The following is a 16,085-nucleotide window of genomic DNA, read 5'->3' as shown; positions in this document are numbered from 1 at the left end:
ATATAACGCCATACATTTAGTGAAACAAAACAAAACAGCGCTTGCTATAAATGATAATTTTGATAAAAGCAATAGGGCAATAATAAAATGCATAAGAGCGCAAGAGAGAGAGAGAGCGCGTCACGTCGAGTAAGAGAGCGTCACGCCACAAAAAATTTTCTTTTGCTTTTTTTGCAAACAGCACACGAAGCACAGATCATAGAAAGAACGCAATCAAAAGTTGATCGCTGCAAAGAAGCAGAACACAACAACAAAACGTTCAGCGCAAACGAAAACAAAAATTTCATGACCTTGAAAGCTGGAAGACAACAACAAAAAGCAAGCAAAAAAATAAAAAGCCTAAAGCAGCAGGCTGGAATTAGAGAGCGAAGATATTAATACATGCATATAAACACATATACATACATATGCATGTATGTATGTATGTATGTACTTATGTATATAATGTATAATGTGCTTGTTCTTTTTTTGTGATAAGGGTAGCCAGCGCACCTAAAACACTTGAAGAACAAAAATCCATTAAAAAAAAAAGGGAAACAGCAAGCGGATAAAATTCAATACATAAGGCATAGTTGGATAAAGAACATGGATACATCAAGAAATAAAAGCACGATCTACATTTTTTGTTTTCGTCTTGTTTTTTGCTTTTTTTTTGTTTTGTTGTGCGCGCAAGTTCTTTTCTGTTGCTTTTGGCAGCTCTGCATTGTGCGCTAGTACAGTAGACACTCGCGTTAAAGAACTAAGCGTAGCACAAATTTAAACTAAAAAAATTTTATAATTATTTATTTTATAAGCTTTAAATTTAACAATTAATTTATGCGTTCATATTTTATACGTTAATACTGTAGCTGTATAAATTTGAATACATCTGTAGCATGAGTGTGTGTGTGTGTGTGTGTGTGTCAACAACGCGTTTACTTTTTGATAGCGGAAATATTAAAAATGGGCATAACGAAAATAAAAATAAAACTAAAAGAATATGAGCATGGCAAACATGTGTGTGTGTGTGTGTGTGTGTTTGTTGTTCGTTTCATTTTGTTGTTCGCATAAATTTTAATAATTTCATGATGCGTCAGTGAAATGCTGCTCGATTCTCAAGTGTCAGAGCAATTCTTCAATCTTCGCCAGCCAATTCATATTCACTCTCGAGTGCGAAGCCTTGACCCAAAGTCGTGGATAACTCAGAACTCAGATAAACGCAGAAATGAAAACAAATTTCGTTTCGATAAAAAGTGAAACTCGTAATACAACACGTGCATAAATAAATAAGCGCTCAAAAAGGAAATAAAAAAGCGAAAGAGACAACAGCGCTGCTGATCAATGAGAGCAAGCGAGATGGGCAGCGCGTCAAGAAGAGAGCGTCAACGAGTCTGGCATATAAATAAATATCAAAGTGTTTGTAAATTTGTATGTAAACTTCCTTAAGCAATGCAAATAATTAAATATGTACCGTCTAAATGAAACGACAGCATATAAATTAGCATACAAATTGTTAAAATTATAAATTAGCTAAATTTGTTCTCAATTTGGTGACTTTTTTTTTTTTTTTTTGTTGAGCAGCTGGATTTGTATTATTTGGCAACTGTTTGCTGTCAAGGTTACATAAGCGAGACGCTGGCGTTAAGTCAACAACAAACAAATAAAACAAGGCAACAAATTGTTTACGCACAGTAGACTACAAGGGCTGGCAAAAATTATAAAAAAAAAAGTTTTCTTAATATTCCACAACCATATAAATATTTTTTTCTTTTTAATTTTATATTTTGACTAATTTTAAATACTTTTTCTTTTGTAATTATTTTCATTTAACCACTGTCTATAATCCAAATGAAATAATAAATAAATTTTTTGAATCTTTTAATTAAAATGTGGCAAATTTTTTTTTTAGTTTGTCTATGCTTTAATTTAAAAATTTTTTTTTTGCGCTGCGCTGTTAATTTGTTCTAAATGTGTAATTGATATTACTAATATTAAAATTGTCGCTGCTTTTATTTATAAATTCTATGCTTCAATTTAAAGTTAATTTGCATTGCGCTGTTTACTAATTTCATTTTTTATTGAAAATTCACTCATATTCAAATTTATATAAATAATTGTCGCTGCTTTTAATTATAATTTGTATTGAATTTAAAATTTATATTTGTTGCGCCTTCTAATTTGTTCTTAATTTTTAAATAAAAATTCACCAATATTAAAATTTATATAAATAATTATCGCTGCTTTTATTTATAATTTCTATGCTTCAATTTAAAACTTCTTTGCATTGCGCTTTTACTAATTTGTGCTTAATTTTTAATTAAAAATTCACTAATATTCGCATTTATATAAATTTTCTGCGCTTTTGTTTAAAATTTATTTTTGTTGCGCTGTGTAAATGAAAGTGACTTGTTGAAAATAAACATTGAATTATTAACATTTGGCCACATGTTGGGAATTTTGGCTTAATGTTCACAAATTTATTTAAATCTAGAGCACGTTGTTTAAACTAGAATTTTAACTGATATTTGGCACTTACCGTACACGCTCCGAGTAGAGTTCAACTTCTTTGTTCTTCTGCTGCTGCACGAGCTGCTGCTGATCGTAGCTGGCCAAGGGCTTAAAGTTGCTGATGTTGGCCAGAGCGGGCAGCTGCGGCGGCTGCGGTGGCGCTTGGACTGGCAACAGGCTCTTGGGCTGCTGGCCCAAGCCATTAAGCAAACTGTTGCTGATGCTTGCTGGCAATTGCAATTGTTGCTGCTGCTGCTGCTGCTGCTGATGCTGTTGCAAGTGCAATTGTTGCTGCTGCTGCACCGGCGACAGCGAAATGTCGGCGCTGGACTGCGAGGCCGATGGCGAGCTGGAGCCGCTGGAGCTTAAGCTGCCGGCACGTGTGCGCAAATCCAAGCCCAGCACATTGTTGTTGCTGCTCATCAGAATGTTGCTGAGTGTAGCGACAACACTTGCCTGCAATCCAAGTGAATTGTTGTTGCCATTATTCAAGCTGTTGCCATTGTTGTTGTTGCTGCTGTGATTGAGTCCGGAGCCAATGACGCCCACATTGGGATTGGGCGTCAAATTGCTGCAGTTGCTGTTAAGCGGCGTCAGTGCGACGTTTTGCTTCTGATTGCGATTGCGCTTCTTCTTGGCCTTCTTCTTGTCCTCATCCTCGCTGCTGAGATTGCCAGCAGCGCTGCGTGCAGCAGCAGCAAAGCAAATTTGATTTGGCGGCCACTCGAGATCCTTGCGCAGTTGCCCGCGTCCGCACTTGCAGCTGCAGTTCTTATAGATCAAGTCATAGCCCTTCTTGGTCCACAGCTGCTGCACTCGCTGCCGCTCCGACCAGCTGCGCGCTCTGCCGCTCGCCTTCAGTTGCTGCAACACGCTCGCCTCCCACTGATCGAAGCAGTCCCGATGCATATATTGCCCCATGTTGCAGTTCTCATTGTTGCACAGCACGCGCACGCACTCGGCCACGCCCTGTTCGTCGAGGGCGATCAGTGCGTCCAGCTTGCCGCATTCACCGTTAGGATAACAGCAGCGCGTCAACTGAACGCCAACGTTCAGCGTTTGTTGCATGGGCGCCATGAAAATTTGTTGATGTTGCTGCTGTGCTGATTGCTGCTGCGTTTGATGTTGCTGCTGCTGCTGCTGCTGATGTTGTGGAGAATTTGCGCTGCTGTTGCGACGCGGCGCCATAAATTCAATAAATTCACTTTTTATTTATTAGCAAAAAATTATTTTTGTATTTATTTTTTTTTTTTTTTGGCTTTGTTATTCCGTTTAAAATTTTACCGGCATATTTGTTTTTGTTTTTTTTTTTTTTGTATAAAAAGTTATGCGTAAAATATTTGATATTATTATTTTATACCTGAGCTGAGTTTACAACACTTTAATAATATTTATCAAAAAATTGCTTGTCTTGTTTATATTCACTTTTTTACACAAAAATCGTTTTTTTTTATTTTATTGTTTATGCATTCGCCTGTTTGCTCGCATCGCCTTTACTACATTGTTATTTTATTTTGATTCCCAATTCAGCAAAAACTTGAGGCGGCGAAAACACAACCGTGCAACACGAGCGTAGAATTAAGAATGAAAACGAAAGTGTGGGCGTGGAAATCTCCTTTTGAATTTTCACGCCAGTGCCAGCACATAACCGGCTTATGTACTCTCATCCAACACACATTCAACCACCGCGCACGCACAAACATGCACCAAACACGTCCGATTGCTTTGAAGTTGCAATTACAACAAACACGTTGGCTGTTAAGCTTATGTTATGCTTGCCGTTGCGGACCGTTGAATTGAAGCGCAACAGCGGAATCGAACACGACCAAACATGTTGCAAGGGCGCTCAAACATGCGCTTGCATATACGTTCGTTAGGTGCGAGTGAGATGCAGCACCGGCTAGCAACAAGCTGCAGACGAAACGAAACGCGAACACAATAAATGGAATTGAAACAGCTTAGCAGCTTTTGTTGACGCGCAACACTTAATGCTTCGCAACATTATTGCGGAGTTTTCAAATAACATTTTGCTGCTACGTTTAGCATTAGAGAATTGTTGTTTTTAGCAATGTTCCTGTGGGTTTAGATTTCTTTTAATGTCAATCAACTTTTTAAATGCTAAATATAAATTAATAAAATATAAAATTAAACCAGAGACTGTTAATAAAAGTTACAAAATTAGCTGAAACCTGAAAATGTTTCTAATTGAAAATTATATGTATAGAAGTAATAGTATTTTGTATGTTGTTAAAATTAATTATTAATTTCGAAAATAGAATATATATTGTGATTTTATGAAATTTTAATTAAATTTTTATTAAATATTTAATAACCCAAAAATAAACAATTTATTTTGCACTTATAAAGAATGTGCATAACGAATTAAGATATATGTATGTATTAATTTTTGGGTAATTTGGCAGCACCTTCCGATCCAACATAATGCCTATTTCAAGCAAATACATACATTTAATACATTTAAGTATTTATTTATTTGTAATTTTGTATTTTATATTTGTATATAAATATTTATATATTCCAATTTCTTTATAGATTGTAAAAATTATTTATGTTTAGCTTAACAGAGGCAACAAAACTTTGCCGGTTGACGATGTTGCAAATGTTGCACGTTAACAGATGTAGCTAAGCTGTTTCAATTCCATTGCATGTTGAAAATTTTGAGAATTTTGGCAATATTTGGAATAACACAATGATAAACATATGTATGTATGTATGTGTATATTTACCATTTCTATATGCATATGTATACATCCGAATACAGAAATGAAAATACATTATTTTCATACTAAAAATATAATGGCGAGCACATTTTTGTACGAGATTGCGTATTGACTTTAATTGGAAGTTGTTTTGTTATATATTTGACAGGGGTGGGTGTTGGGGTGGTTTGGTTGGCTGGCTTTCACTTTCCACCACCACCGAAACATAATTGCCGCCGCATCGTATCGGAAAATGCTTGTTTTTCATTTGAGGAAAATTTCGTGCAACTTTTTGGCGCTAAAAAAAACTTGGCTAGCCGCACACTCATCAAAGCGGGGGATGGAATTATGAGAATGATTTTGGGGTTGGATGGTGGAGCATAAATGGAGTGAGTAGAGAGTGAGAGAGAGAAAGACGTACATACTTATGTACATCTGCAGTACATAAGGTGTGTGTATATGAATTCACTTTCAATGCCAGTGAAACAAAACGCAGAAACAGAATTTCCCCTGCGCTTTGAAGCAGAGTTGCCAAATCAGCGCAATTTGGGAATTTATAATGCATTATTGGAAATGTTTATGAAGCATGCGAAAGCATAAGAAGAAATATGTATAATTAATGCCTAATTTACTAACTTGGCTGCTTATTAATGTTGTTTGTTTATTTGATGAAAGTATGATTTTAATAAATACATTACTGTCTGTATAGTTTATACTATTTTAAAAAACAAAATGCATTCACTCGTACTAATGATTAAATCGGTTTTGACTGGAATCAACTGCCGCAGAGCAAACAGCGACATGTGTATCCATCCATCCATCCATTTGTATAGTTAGCCGTAAAAAAATAACTAAGCTAAATTCTACATTTGCATACCCTGCCTTTTTATAATTACATTATATTATGATTAATTTAAAATTAATTAAGAAAAATAATCATAACAATCATTGCCGTATTATTATATCATATCTTATTGTTTGTTAATATAAAACAATATGTAAAACTTGTAAATAAAATAGAAAAAAATATATATTAATCTAAATATTAAAAAGTAAAAATGGGGAGTTTTAAATAGATCCAATTATAATATAAATCTATATGTAAAACTTGTGAATGAAATAGATAAAAATATATATTAAGCTATATATTAAAAAGTAAAAATGTTGAGTGTTGAATACAGCAAACATTTGTTGCAATGAATATAAAAATAATATATATTATAGCTAAAGTTGTATAATATACATATAAAGTATTTAGTTAAAGAATTTTTGAATATGTTTGACGAATAAAAGGGTGACAAAAAGTCGCATATGAACAGCTTTAGTTGCTGCCAATTCGCTGTTTTGCTTTGTGTCAAATTGACTGCTCTCTTCTGTATATAAACGCAACACATACATACAAACATGCATGTGTGTGTGTGTGTGTGTGTGTTTTTATTCATGCATTGATCAACTTATTTTCGACAAAATGTGAGTGCAAAAAGGAATAAGCAAAGAAAGAAAGACGCAGGCACGTGTAGGCTTTGCTAAAGTTGTGTGTGTGTCTTTCTTATAGGACTCCAATTCGCAGGACCCAGCGGGATGAAAGGAGTCAAGGTCTCAGGTAAAGTCAAACTGCGTAGTTTGTGTATAAAGCTTTTGTTTTGGTCTCTCTACCTGCAAAGGCAAGGGCTAGTATCTAAGCAAAGGCAGCGACAGCGGCAGAGGAAAAAGAGAAGAAGCAGCAAGCAGAGCACAGAGCCTGATATAATAATTAAGTCAGGTAGGCAGATCGTAGCCATTGCGTAATACACACACACACACACATGCATGTGTTTTTTTTTTTACTTGTATGCGTGTGTTGTTATTCTAGTTAAAGAATCATGAATGAGCAACAGGGAGGGGAGTGGACGCAAAGAAGTAGAACTTGGACTAGTTTGCTGTCAAGGCGTTTCTTTTATTTCATTTCTTTTACGCTTTATAATGCTTCCTTTTTTTTTTATTATTATTTTGCAAAGGAGTTTTATTGTGACCTAATTTTAATGAGCAAAGCGTAAAGCTGCGGCGATCGCCAACGATTTCATTGTGTGCCCTCAAGCTGAGTTATATTTTAGCTTTAGCTTTTTGATGACGACACGCATCAAGTTTAATTTTCATAATTAATGGCATGGAGAGCAGAGCAGACTGTACATGGCCGCGGGGTCGGTCTCCACCAAACTGCAGGGAGAGTTTTGGTCATAAATATACGTCAAGTTTTTAAACTAAACATGTGAACGTCTTTGACACCAACTTCAGCTGAGCCCCCAAGTTAAAGCCCAAGCCCAAGACACTTCCTGCTCATTGCGTGTGAGAAAGCGTGTCGATATGGGTTAGTCCTGAAAACAAACTGCGCGGTTATGAAAACAAATAAACTTGCCATGCATAAATTCAAGGAATATTGCTCAGATGACGAACAGACAAGAACAGTTAATTTTGTCTATATATAAAGAAGTTTTTCTGTTTACTGTTATAGCTAGTTGAAAAAAAGGCTAAAAAGCTAAACTAAATATTAAGTTAGTACTAAGAAGTTGTAATTTTAAGTTTATATGTAGATCCATTCAGTGGTGAATGATTCGCCTGATTTATTCATCTTGAATTAAAATATTTTTGAATGCATTCATTTTTTTTTTTCAATCAGAATCATTCATAAAGAATTATTTCGAAATTAAATGAATTTTTTTTTAATTTTAATCCAAGACGAATGAAATTCAAAAATGATTTGAATCTTTTACATCTCTGCTGAATATTAGAAGTATCTTTTGTTTTTAGTAATAATTTAGTATTAATTTAGAAAAGTTAATGCACTTTATATGTAGCTCATATATTATTTTATAAAACTGCTTGTGTCTTTTTTATTTAAGCAAATATTATTGTAATAATTATATAATTATATAATATAAGATCTATAAAGCTGAAATTTTTGCCAAAAGTCTAACAAAAATATTTCTAAAGTGGGTAACATGAGCACATTTTAGAAATTCTAACGGAAGATTAGAATATTATTATTTTTTTTTTGTAATTTTAGCCAAAAGTCTAACTAAATTATATACGTAAATTTGAAAAAAGTCAACGGCTGATTCGGAAAAGTGCACTTTCCCCTTCATTATTTCCACAATTTTCACTATTTTTAAAAGCTTTTTTGTTATTCAATTTAGTTTGAAGCTCAACAATTATTTATGTTCTCTGTTAAAATTTTTTTATTTATTATAATAAATGTGCATAATATTTGAATGTATAAATCTTTGAATTTATTTTTCAATTGCTGCGCCCTCTGCACAAAATTCACAAACTGCGGGTGCAAATTTTAACTTCACACACGCGAAATTTTGCAAAAATTTAATATTGACGCAAGTGGAATTAAGTCATGCCTTACTCCCTTGCTCCCTTATTGAGCCGCAGAAGCTTCAGAGCTATCGAGGGTGTGTCAGTGGTACACAACAGATGCATAATGTCCAAAATATCGCCTATCCCATACCCTTGCGCCTACGTCCATGCGTTTTATTGTATGTGTGTGTGTGTGTGTGTCTTTGAATAAAATGTGGCCGAGTATAAAAAGCCGTGCGTTGAGTTTTGAGAGCGACATCGTGGCATTATTTGTAATTACCCATACTCCCGCATTTATCCAATCGGAAGCAACTTTGAAACCCAAAATAGGGTTTGAAATTTTCAATGCTGACATGGCAACGCCAACGGCACAAGTACATAATATACCATAGCATATAACGGTAAATAGACACACAGAGCATAATTTTTATACTCTTTTATGTATTTGTTGTTATGCGGGCCTTTTATAGACAGCGCCAGGGTGTCGTAATTTTCGTTTCAACTACCAAAATAACTCAAACTCCATTTTGTTGGATTGTCTGCTTAGGACTGAATCCGGTCATAAGGCGTGGGCCATGTACAAATGAACATACACATACATATATGTACATATATATATCTATATGCATTGTATTTACAGCAGTATTTACTTTCGCCCCACACACACAGTTGAGAAATTGGCAACAATGGCGACGGCGTTGGCGTCCCTTTTATTTACATATTTACTTTTTTTTTGTGGCTTACAATCTGGGTCTGCTCAAGTTTGGTTTGATGTACATATGTACTACATACAAATGTAATTACTTGTGTGCATTGAAATGAAGTCAGCGATTCCAATGGAAATGGGCCAGACAGACATACGCAAAATTTCTTGGTCATACATATAGATACACAACTATGTTTATATAATAAACGTAGTAATTTTAAATATTTTCGTTTTAAGACGTTTAAAAATCCATACAAATTTATTTAGACTACGAATTTGAAATAATATTAATAGTAATCTATTATTTATATAATTAACTGCTTTAATGTATAACTTACAATACCAATAGATATCAAAATAACGTATATACGTATAATTAATTAAATACATTCGATAAAAATGCATTTAAACTTTATTTTGACATATTGTCCTTATAAGCTATTAATACTGAAATAATATTCATACTAATCTATTACTTAGTATACAAAAAATTATTATACATAAATAAAAATAATCTAGCTATATATCTAATGTATTAATACCAAAAATATATATAAAACTCTGAATAATAAAATAATATTTTTTCCAAAACCAATGTCATAATAACAAATATACCACGTAGTATTAATTAAATATTTTCTGAAGTAATTAAGATGGCCAAAAGATGAAATATCCATACAAATTTATATAAACTTTGTTTGTAGTCCTTAAACTCTCTCTTCTATATAAAAAGCTGCATTTTGTTTATAATATTCTATCCAGTAATTAATAATTTATAGCTCTACTTTAATACATTTCACACTACCCATGTCAAAATTCCGTCGTTTCATGTTTGTGTGTGTGTAAATGTGAGCAGCAAGTGAAAGTGAGCGAGATGGAAAATGTTTTGCTGAAATTTCATTTGTTCACCGCACTTGTCGTTGGAGAGGGCGTAGTAGGGTGAGGAGCGAGAGCAAAAGGAATAGGGAGGACCAAGGAGGCAAAACAGGCATAAAGTGTGCGAGGCGCACGCACATTTTGTTTGTCTTAAGCATTTTCGGGGGTACTTTTTGCTTCTCAGATAAATATTTCTATATATCTGTGTAAGTGCATATGTATGTGTGTGTGTGTTTAGGTATAGGGTGCTTGTGTTAGGATATAAAATGGCCAAGATACAATTATCTTTGACGAAAATTAATTTTCGTCTACCTGCTAACTCCGCCCTCGTAGCCACAGGTAGGCTAGAGTTGATTTTGATGGACATCATGGACTTGTAATGGACATTCAAGATATGAATTGACTGTCTTTTTTAGATAAACAACACATGAGCGCTCAATAAGGACATTATATTAAATTTTGTACATACTGCTTTAAACAGATTCCTAGATAATCGGTGCGAATAGAATGAGGAACGAAGAAAACGATGAAATAGAGTAATGGTCGTGAACATACCTATAAATAGAACAAACAAATATCCAATGATTAGTTTTTATTTTCAAGAAATAGTTTTAAGAATTAAAAATAGCTGTTTATTCTAAAGTTATTGACTATTTAATTGGTTAAGAAATAAAATGTTGGAGGGAATCTCCAAAGCTAAACCAAAATACAGAAAGGGAGATTTTTTGATAATAATTTGGTGAAGAATATTTACCAAAAATTCTATAATTGACACACTAAAGGCAGATTTTTTGTTAATTTTTTCTTAATAATTTGATGAAGAAAACAGTTGATTTACCAAAAAATTCTTTAACTGACAACTGGCAAAACAAAATTAATTGTTTCGTATTATTTAAAAATGTAGTGTTCCTTACAAGCAAAGCGTAGTAGTACTTATTTTAAAGTATCTTAAAAATATTTTTTCATATTATTATTTTTATTGAGAGGTTTTCAGTTAATATACTCAGTTTTTTTTATTTACAAATTTGGAGTAAATACGACAAATCTAATAGTCTTATACAGAATTGAAGCTGTTCAAGTCACAAATTGACTATTCCCACATTTAATTAACGCAAAACAAAATTAAAGCATTGAAATTGATGTTTAATATTGACTAATTGAAACAGAAAACCCACATTTGGTGATCGTTTTTCAAAGAGAAGTTTTCCATGTGTGTAATCAGATATCTTTAATAGCTGCATGCGTAATGTTTAATTTTATAATTCGCATGTATGTATCATTTGTTTGGGGTATGTAGTACATGAAATTGAAATTCGCTTGATGAAAACGAAATTTTTTGCGAGAATGATGCCAGAGAACATATCGAAGGGTTCGGGCTTGGGCTTTGGGCTTTGGGCTGGTCGTGTTTCAGCTTCAGCCTCAGCTTCGACGCATTGGGATGTGCGCGCGCATGCGAATTTCAAGTGCAAGTCCAAGGGCAACTCCACTACACCACACAATTGCAGCAGGAATGGAATGCGCAGCGACGTCGACGCTGGCGTCGCTGCCTTCCAGAACCTGCCTGGCATGTTCTGTTCTGTTCGTTCTCGCTTTGCAGACCTTGAAAGCAACTTCGTGCTCACCAATACCAAAGCAAATGCACAATGTATATGAAGCGCATGCAGGCTGGCTGGGCTGTCTATGTATGTGTGTATATACTTGCACTCTCTATTGCCCATTGCATGCGTGTGTGTGTGTGTGTGTGGAGTTGCTGCTGTAGAGCGAGACAGCGCACGATTGAGTGCGAGAGAAGAAGCGCTGACGTTATGGAGTTTTAATTTTTTTTTGAGTGGGCAGCAGCAGCGACTTTGGCTGCTGCTTTGGCTGCTGCTTTGCTGCTGCTTCTTCTTCTTCGCCTCCACCACGGCCACTCTTCTGACCACTTTTTGACATTTCGCCCACTTTTTCCTGTTCTTCCGGTTTTATTGTTTTGTCTGCTTTCCTGTTTTCGACCCATTATCCTGTCCCGTCGCTTGAGCCAGCTTATGTAATGCCAAAAACGTGTTCCCACTTTTTGGAGTCTTCTTTAGAAATTTCTACGCACTCACAAATATATTTCTATGCTCTCAAGTCTATGTTTACATAAAAATTAAATTAGAATTTCAGTTTGCGTAAAGCGTAAAAAGAATATTAATGTATTAAAATGTAAATAATCCCAAATAAATTATAATGCATTTACTTTTTAAAAGTACGAAAAAGCTGAATAAATATAAATGCACTTTTGAACTCCAAAAGGGAAGCTCAACAGAAGTCTAAAAGACTTTAATATAATTGTCACTACTTTTAATCCAATGTATACATTTTTGTACATTTTTTGTTTATTTTTTATTGATTATAAATATTTTTTTGTAATCATTTTCCTTTCCATTTCAATAGTCAACATTAAATAAATCATAAATATTTTAAATAATATTATATAATATAAAAGTCCTTTTTTTAATATCAAATTAACTTTAAGGATAATGTGCAAAGTAAAAACTCTAACTCAAATTGTAAAAGAAAATAAATTCTATTTTACATTTAATTTAAAATTGTATTTAGTTTCATTAATTAACACTTGCAATTTATAAATTTATTTTAACAAATCTTAAAAACTTTTTTTTTGTCATCGATTGTCAATATTAATATACTACATATAAATATTCTAAATATTACGATTAAAAATTAAAGTTTTCTTAGATTAACTTAAAATATAATTGCAAAATACAAACAAATTTCAATTTATTCATTTATTTTTGATTGTAACTTATTTCTAATTATTGTCATTGCTTTTAATTTGAAGTAAAATGAAGTTTTATTTGTTTTTATAGCAAAGAAAGGATTCTTCTTAGTTAATGTTGCTTTGCAGTTGCGATTGAAAATTAGACTGGATTTAAAGTTATGACTGATATATGACTGGCTATACCCCCCAAACTTTTGCTGTTTAGATTCCTTGCGGCAATACATTTTCATTTTCGATTACTAATGGACTCATGACTCATATATCGTCGACTATATGTAGAGCTGCTGCTGCTGCTGCTCCATGTAAATGTTTTATCTATGCCAATGCTTTCCGTTGCTCAAACTCCAGGACACTCTATGGAGAAAAGTTGGCAACCAAACACGTGGTAACGAAAAATAGCCGTAGGCCATAAATAAACCTCAATCGCAACGCTTGCAACACCCGGCGCGGCATCAGCCCACACTGCAGACGAAGAGAGAGCAAGAGTGAGAGAGAGAGAGAGAGAGAGTTAGAAACCAGAGAAGCTTAACTCTTGCCACCAACAAAGGCAAGTTCAAGCCCCCAGACTCAAACTCCAAAATGTGTTGCAACGTGGTGCGGCGCATAAAGCATGTTGCATGGCTAGGAGTGGGGCTGGCAGGGGGGTGGGGAGTGGGTGTTGTTTGCCTCTCTCACGGCGCAAACGCTGTGGCAAGCAACCACCGAATTGGCACTAACTGCCACAGCTCCGCCTTGTGCTCAACGCCGCACGTTGCATGCCACTTGCCGCTTGCCACAATGCTGCCACACAAATTCGCAATTCGCGTGTCGCTCTCTCGAAGTTGAAGTTGCCCCCGGGAGTCGTGCCGCATGCAGCAGCAGCAACAGCAACAGCAACAACTTTCCATGTTCTTGATCGTGAATTTTCTATGCTACTGGGCCTTGAAAACTTGCACATAAGAGAGGCGCACAAAAAGGAGAGAAGTAGCAGAAAAAAATTGAGTTTGGAGGCAACAGCGAGTTGAGGTGGGGCTGAAGTTGGGAGTTGAAGTTGCCGCATTACGTCAGTGCCGCAAAAGTCAAAGTAAAAGGGAAACTCTTCAGCAGCCAGGCGAAGTTACACACACACACACACGCACACATAGACATAGTCTTGTTTGTTGGCTATAGATACATAGCTCTAGCTACGTAGATACTTCTCGCAGTTCTTTTTATTATAGCCTCTTGTTATTTTTCCGACGCTTGGGTTTCCTTTTCATTGCTGTGCTCCCAACTCCCCACCAGCTCCCCTTCCTGCCCACTGCTTGCCGCAGTTATTTGGCTTCGCTGACGAAGTCTGTGGCTGGCTAACTTCTCTGCTCGCCTCTCGCTCTTTTGGCCATGGCTTTGACTCTGTTTGCCGAGGTCGCGGCGTCTGTAGCTCGCTTTGGGGGCAAGGCGTTTCATGTTGATGTTAATAGCTTATGCACGGCATTTTCCATGCACCACATGTAGAACTTTCTTGAATTCTTTTCGCTCTCTCTTTCTCTCTCTCTGCAGCTTCGTCAAATTGCGTTTTATTTTTCGCTGCTCGAAACTGTTCCAACGGCTATGAAAAATTCGTGTCCCCCCCAATCTTTGGTTTATTGAGACTTGTTTGTTTTTACTGCGCAGTTTTTCACACATATATATGTATATAGTATTGGATTCTGCGTAGACAAAAACATATTTATTTTGTGGTTGGCTTAGTGAGTCATAATAATATTAGATGTGCAGCTTATGTTTGAGGCATGGGGCTATAAAATCTGATCTGTTATCGTGATTCTAGTTCAAGTTGGGGCGTAGAAAATGAAAAAAGAAAACAATGAAGATAGATGTAGTAAAGTTATTAAAAAGCTGTAACAAAATTATTACAAAAAAGTATTTCAAATTAATTAAAGTAAATATTTTAAATGAAATCAGAAATGCGGTAGTGCACTTAGCTTTAAATGTGTTATTAAAATTGATTTCCTAGTCTAAAAAAATATGAAAATTGGTTGCAGCCAACACTTTAATACACTTTGACTAGGTTTCTTAATAAAATGTTACTGTTTTTAATAAAAACAAGGAGGCAGGAATTGAAAAATTAACTTGATTCAACAATTATGGGAATGGCTGTCCGTAAAAATTTTCTAAAATACTTATTATTTTCAATTATTTTTAGGGAACAGTGCTGCCAACTATTTTGCGAGAAATTATAACAGATATCACGCAGAGGAGTAAAAAAACGATAAACTCATTAGACATTTAGACTTTGAGCTAAAAAAGGTCGTACACTTACCGAAATTGACCAAATGCAGTCACAAAACCATAAAATCTCAAAAAATGCATCAAAAGTTCATTAACTAATGACAGATTTCCTGATAGACGCGGTTTAAGATTTATTCCTGATAAAGCGCTTCAAATATTGAGAAATCTTTCAAGAAAAACGCTAAATTGAGAAGGGCTGTCCGTAAAAATATTCTAAAATGCTTATTATTCTATATTATTATTAAGGAATCAAAAACTGCAATCCGCATTGGTCTATTTAATATCAAAAAAGAAACATTTATGGCAATATTTGAGACATTTTATTCTCTTATTTAATTATTATTAATTGTTCACTTATTTAATTACAGTGCATTTACTATTCAATCAATTTGCATTAGTACTTTATAGGTATTTGTAGATTAACTAATTCTAGGCTTAGTTGGGTAGCAACTGAAGGATTAATTTTACTTTTCACCAAATGAATAAATTTTTGCAGCAGTTCTTTAAGAATATTGCATATTTGCTGATTCTATAGCTTAGAGATATTTAAAAATATTCAAAATATAGAATTTTTTAGCATTTAGCATTTTGAGCAACTGTTAATTGTATGCTCTGGAGCTAAGCTATAAAATAAATACATATTTATTATTCAGCTGCCGTCACAGCGGTTTAGCACTTTAATTGCTAAAAAACTGAGCCACAGTTGCATTTGCCACAAAAATAAAATTAAACATATATTTATTTTGCGAAATTATATGTGCAGTTCTGTTCTCAATCGCAGTTTACAGTTGCCATTATATTGTTATGCTGTTTTTTATTTATTTTTTTGGTCATTGTTCTTGCTTTCTACAGCATGTGGCATGAAAGTAAATGCACAACAACGACAGCGACAAGCTGCAACATGCATTGCAATTGTTTGTCAACCATGGACCGTTACATCCGCTGA

General features: G+C 34.5%; 1 protein-coding gene across 3 annotated transcripts in view; it reads right to left on the bottom strand.

Annotated features, from left to right (window-relative positions):
• Positions 1 to 3,675, bottom strand: part of LOC108603618 (headcase protein) — an 80,335-nt gene extending 76,660 nt beyond the window's left edge. For all 3 annotated transcript variants that reach the window (XM_017992567.1, XM_017992568.1, XM_017992569.1), the window contains exon 1: positions 2,516 to 3,675. In XM_017992567.1, coding sequence (XP_017848056.1) covers positions 2,516 to 3,675 — 1,160 coding nt within the window. The remainder of the gene's footprint in view (positions 1 to 2,515) is intronic.
• Between the last annotated feature and the right edge of the window lie 12,410 nt (positions 3,676 to 16,085).

This window comes from Drosophila busckii, chromosome 3R, assembly GCF_011750605.1.
Source record: "Drosophila busckii strain San Diego stock center, stock number 13000-0081.31 chromosome 3R, ASM1175060v1, whole genome shotgun sequence".
Classification (NCBI taxonomy): domain Eukaryota; kingdom Metazoa; phylum Arthropoda; class Insecta; order Diptera; family Drosophilidae; genus Drosophila; species Drosophila busckii.
Note: the sequence above shows the minus strand (reverse complement) of the source record. Positions and strands in the feature narration are given on the sequence as shown.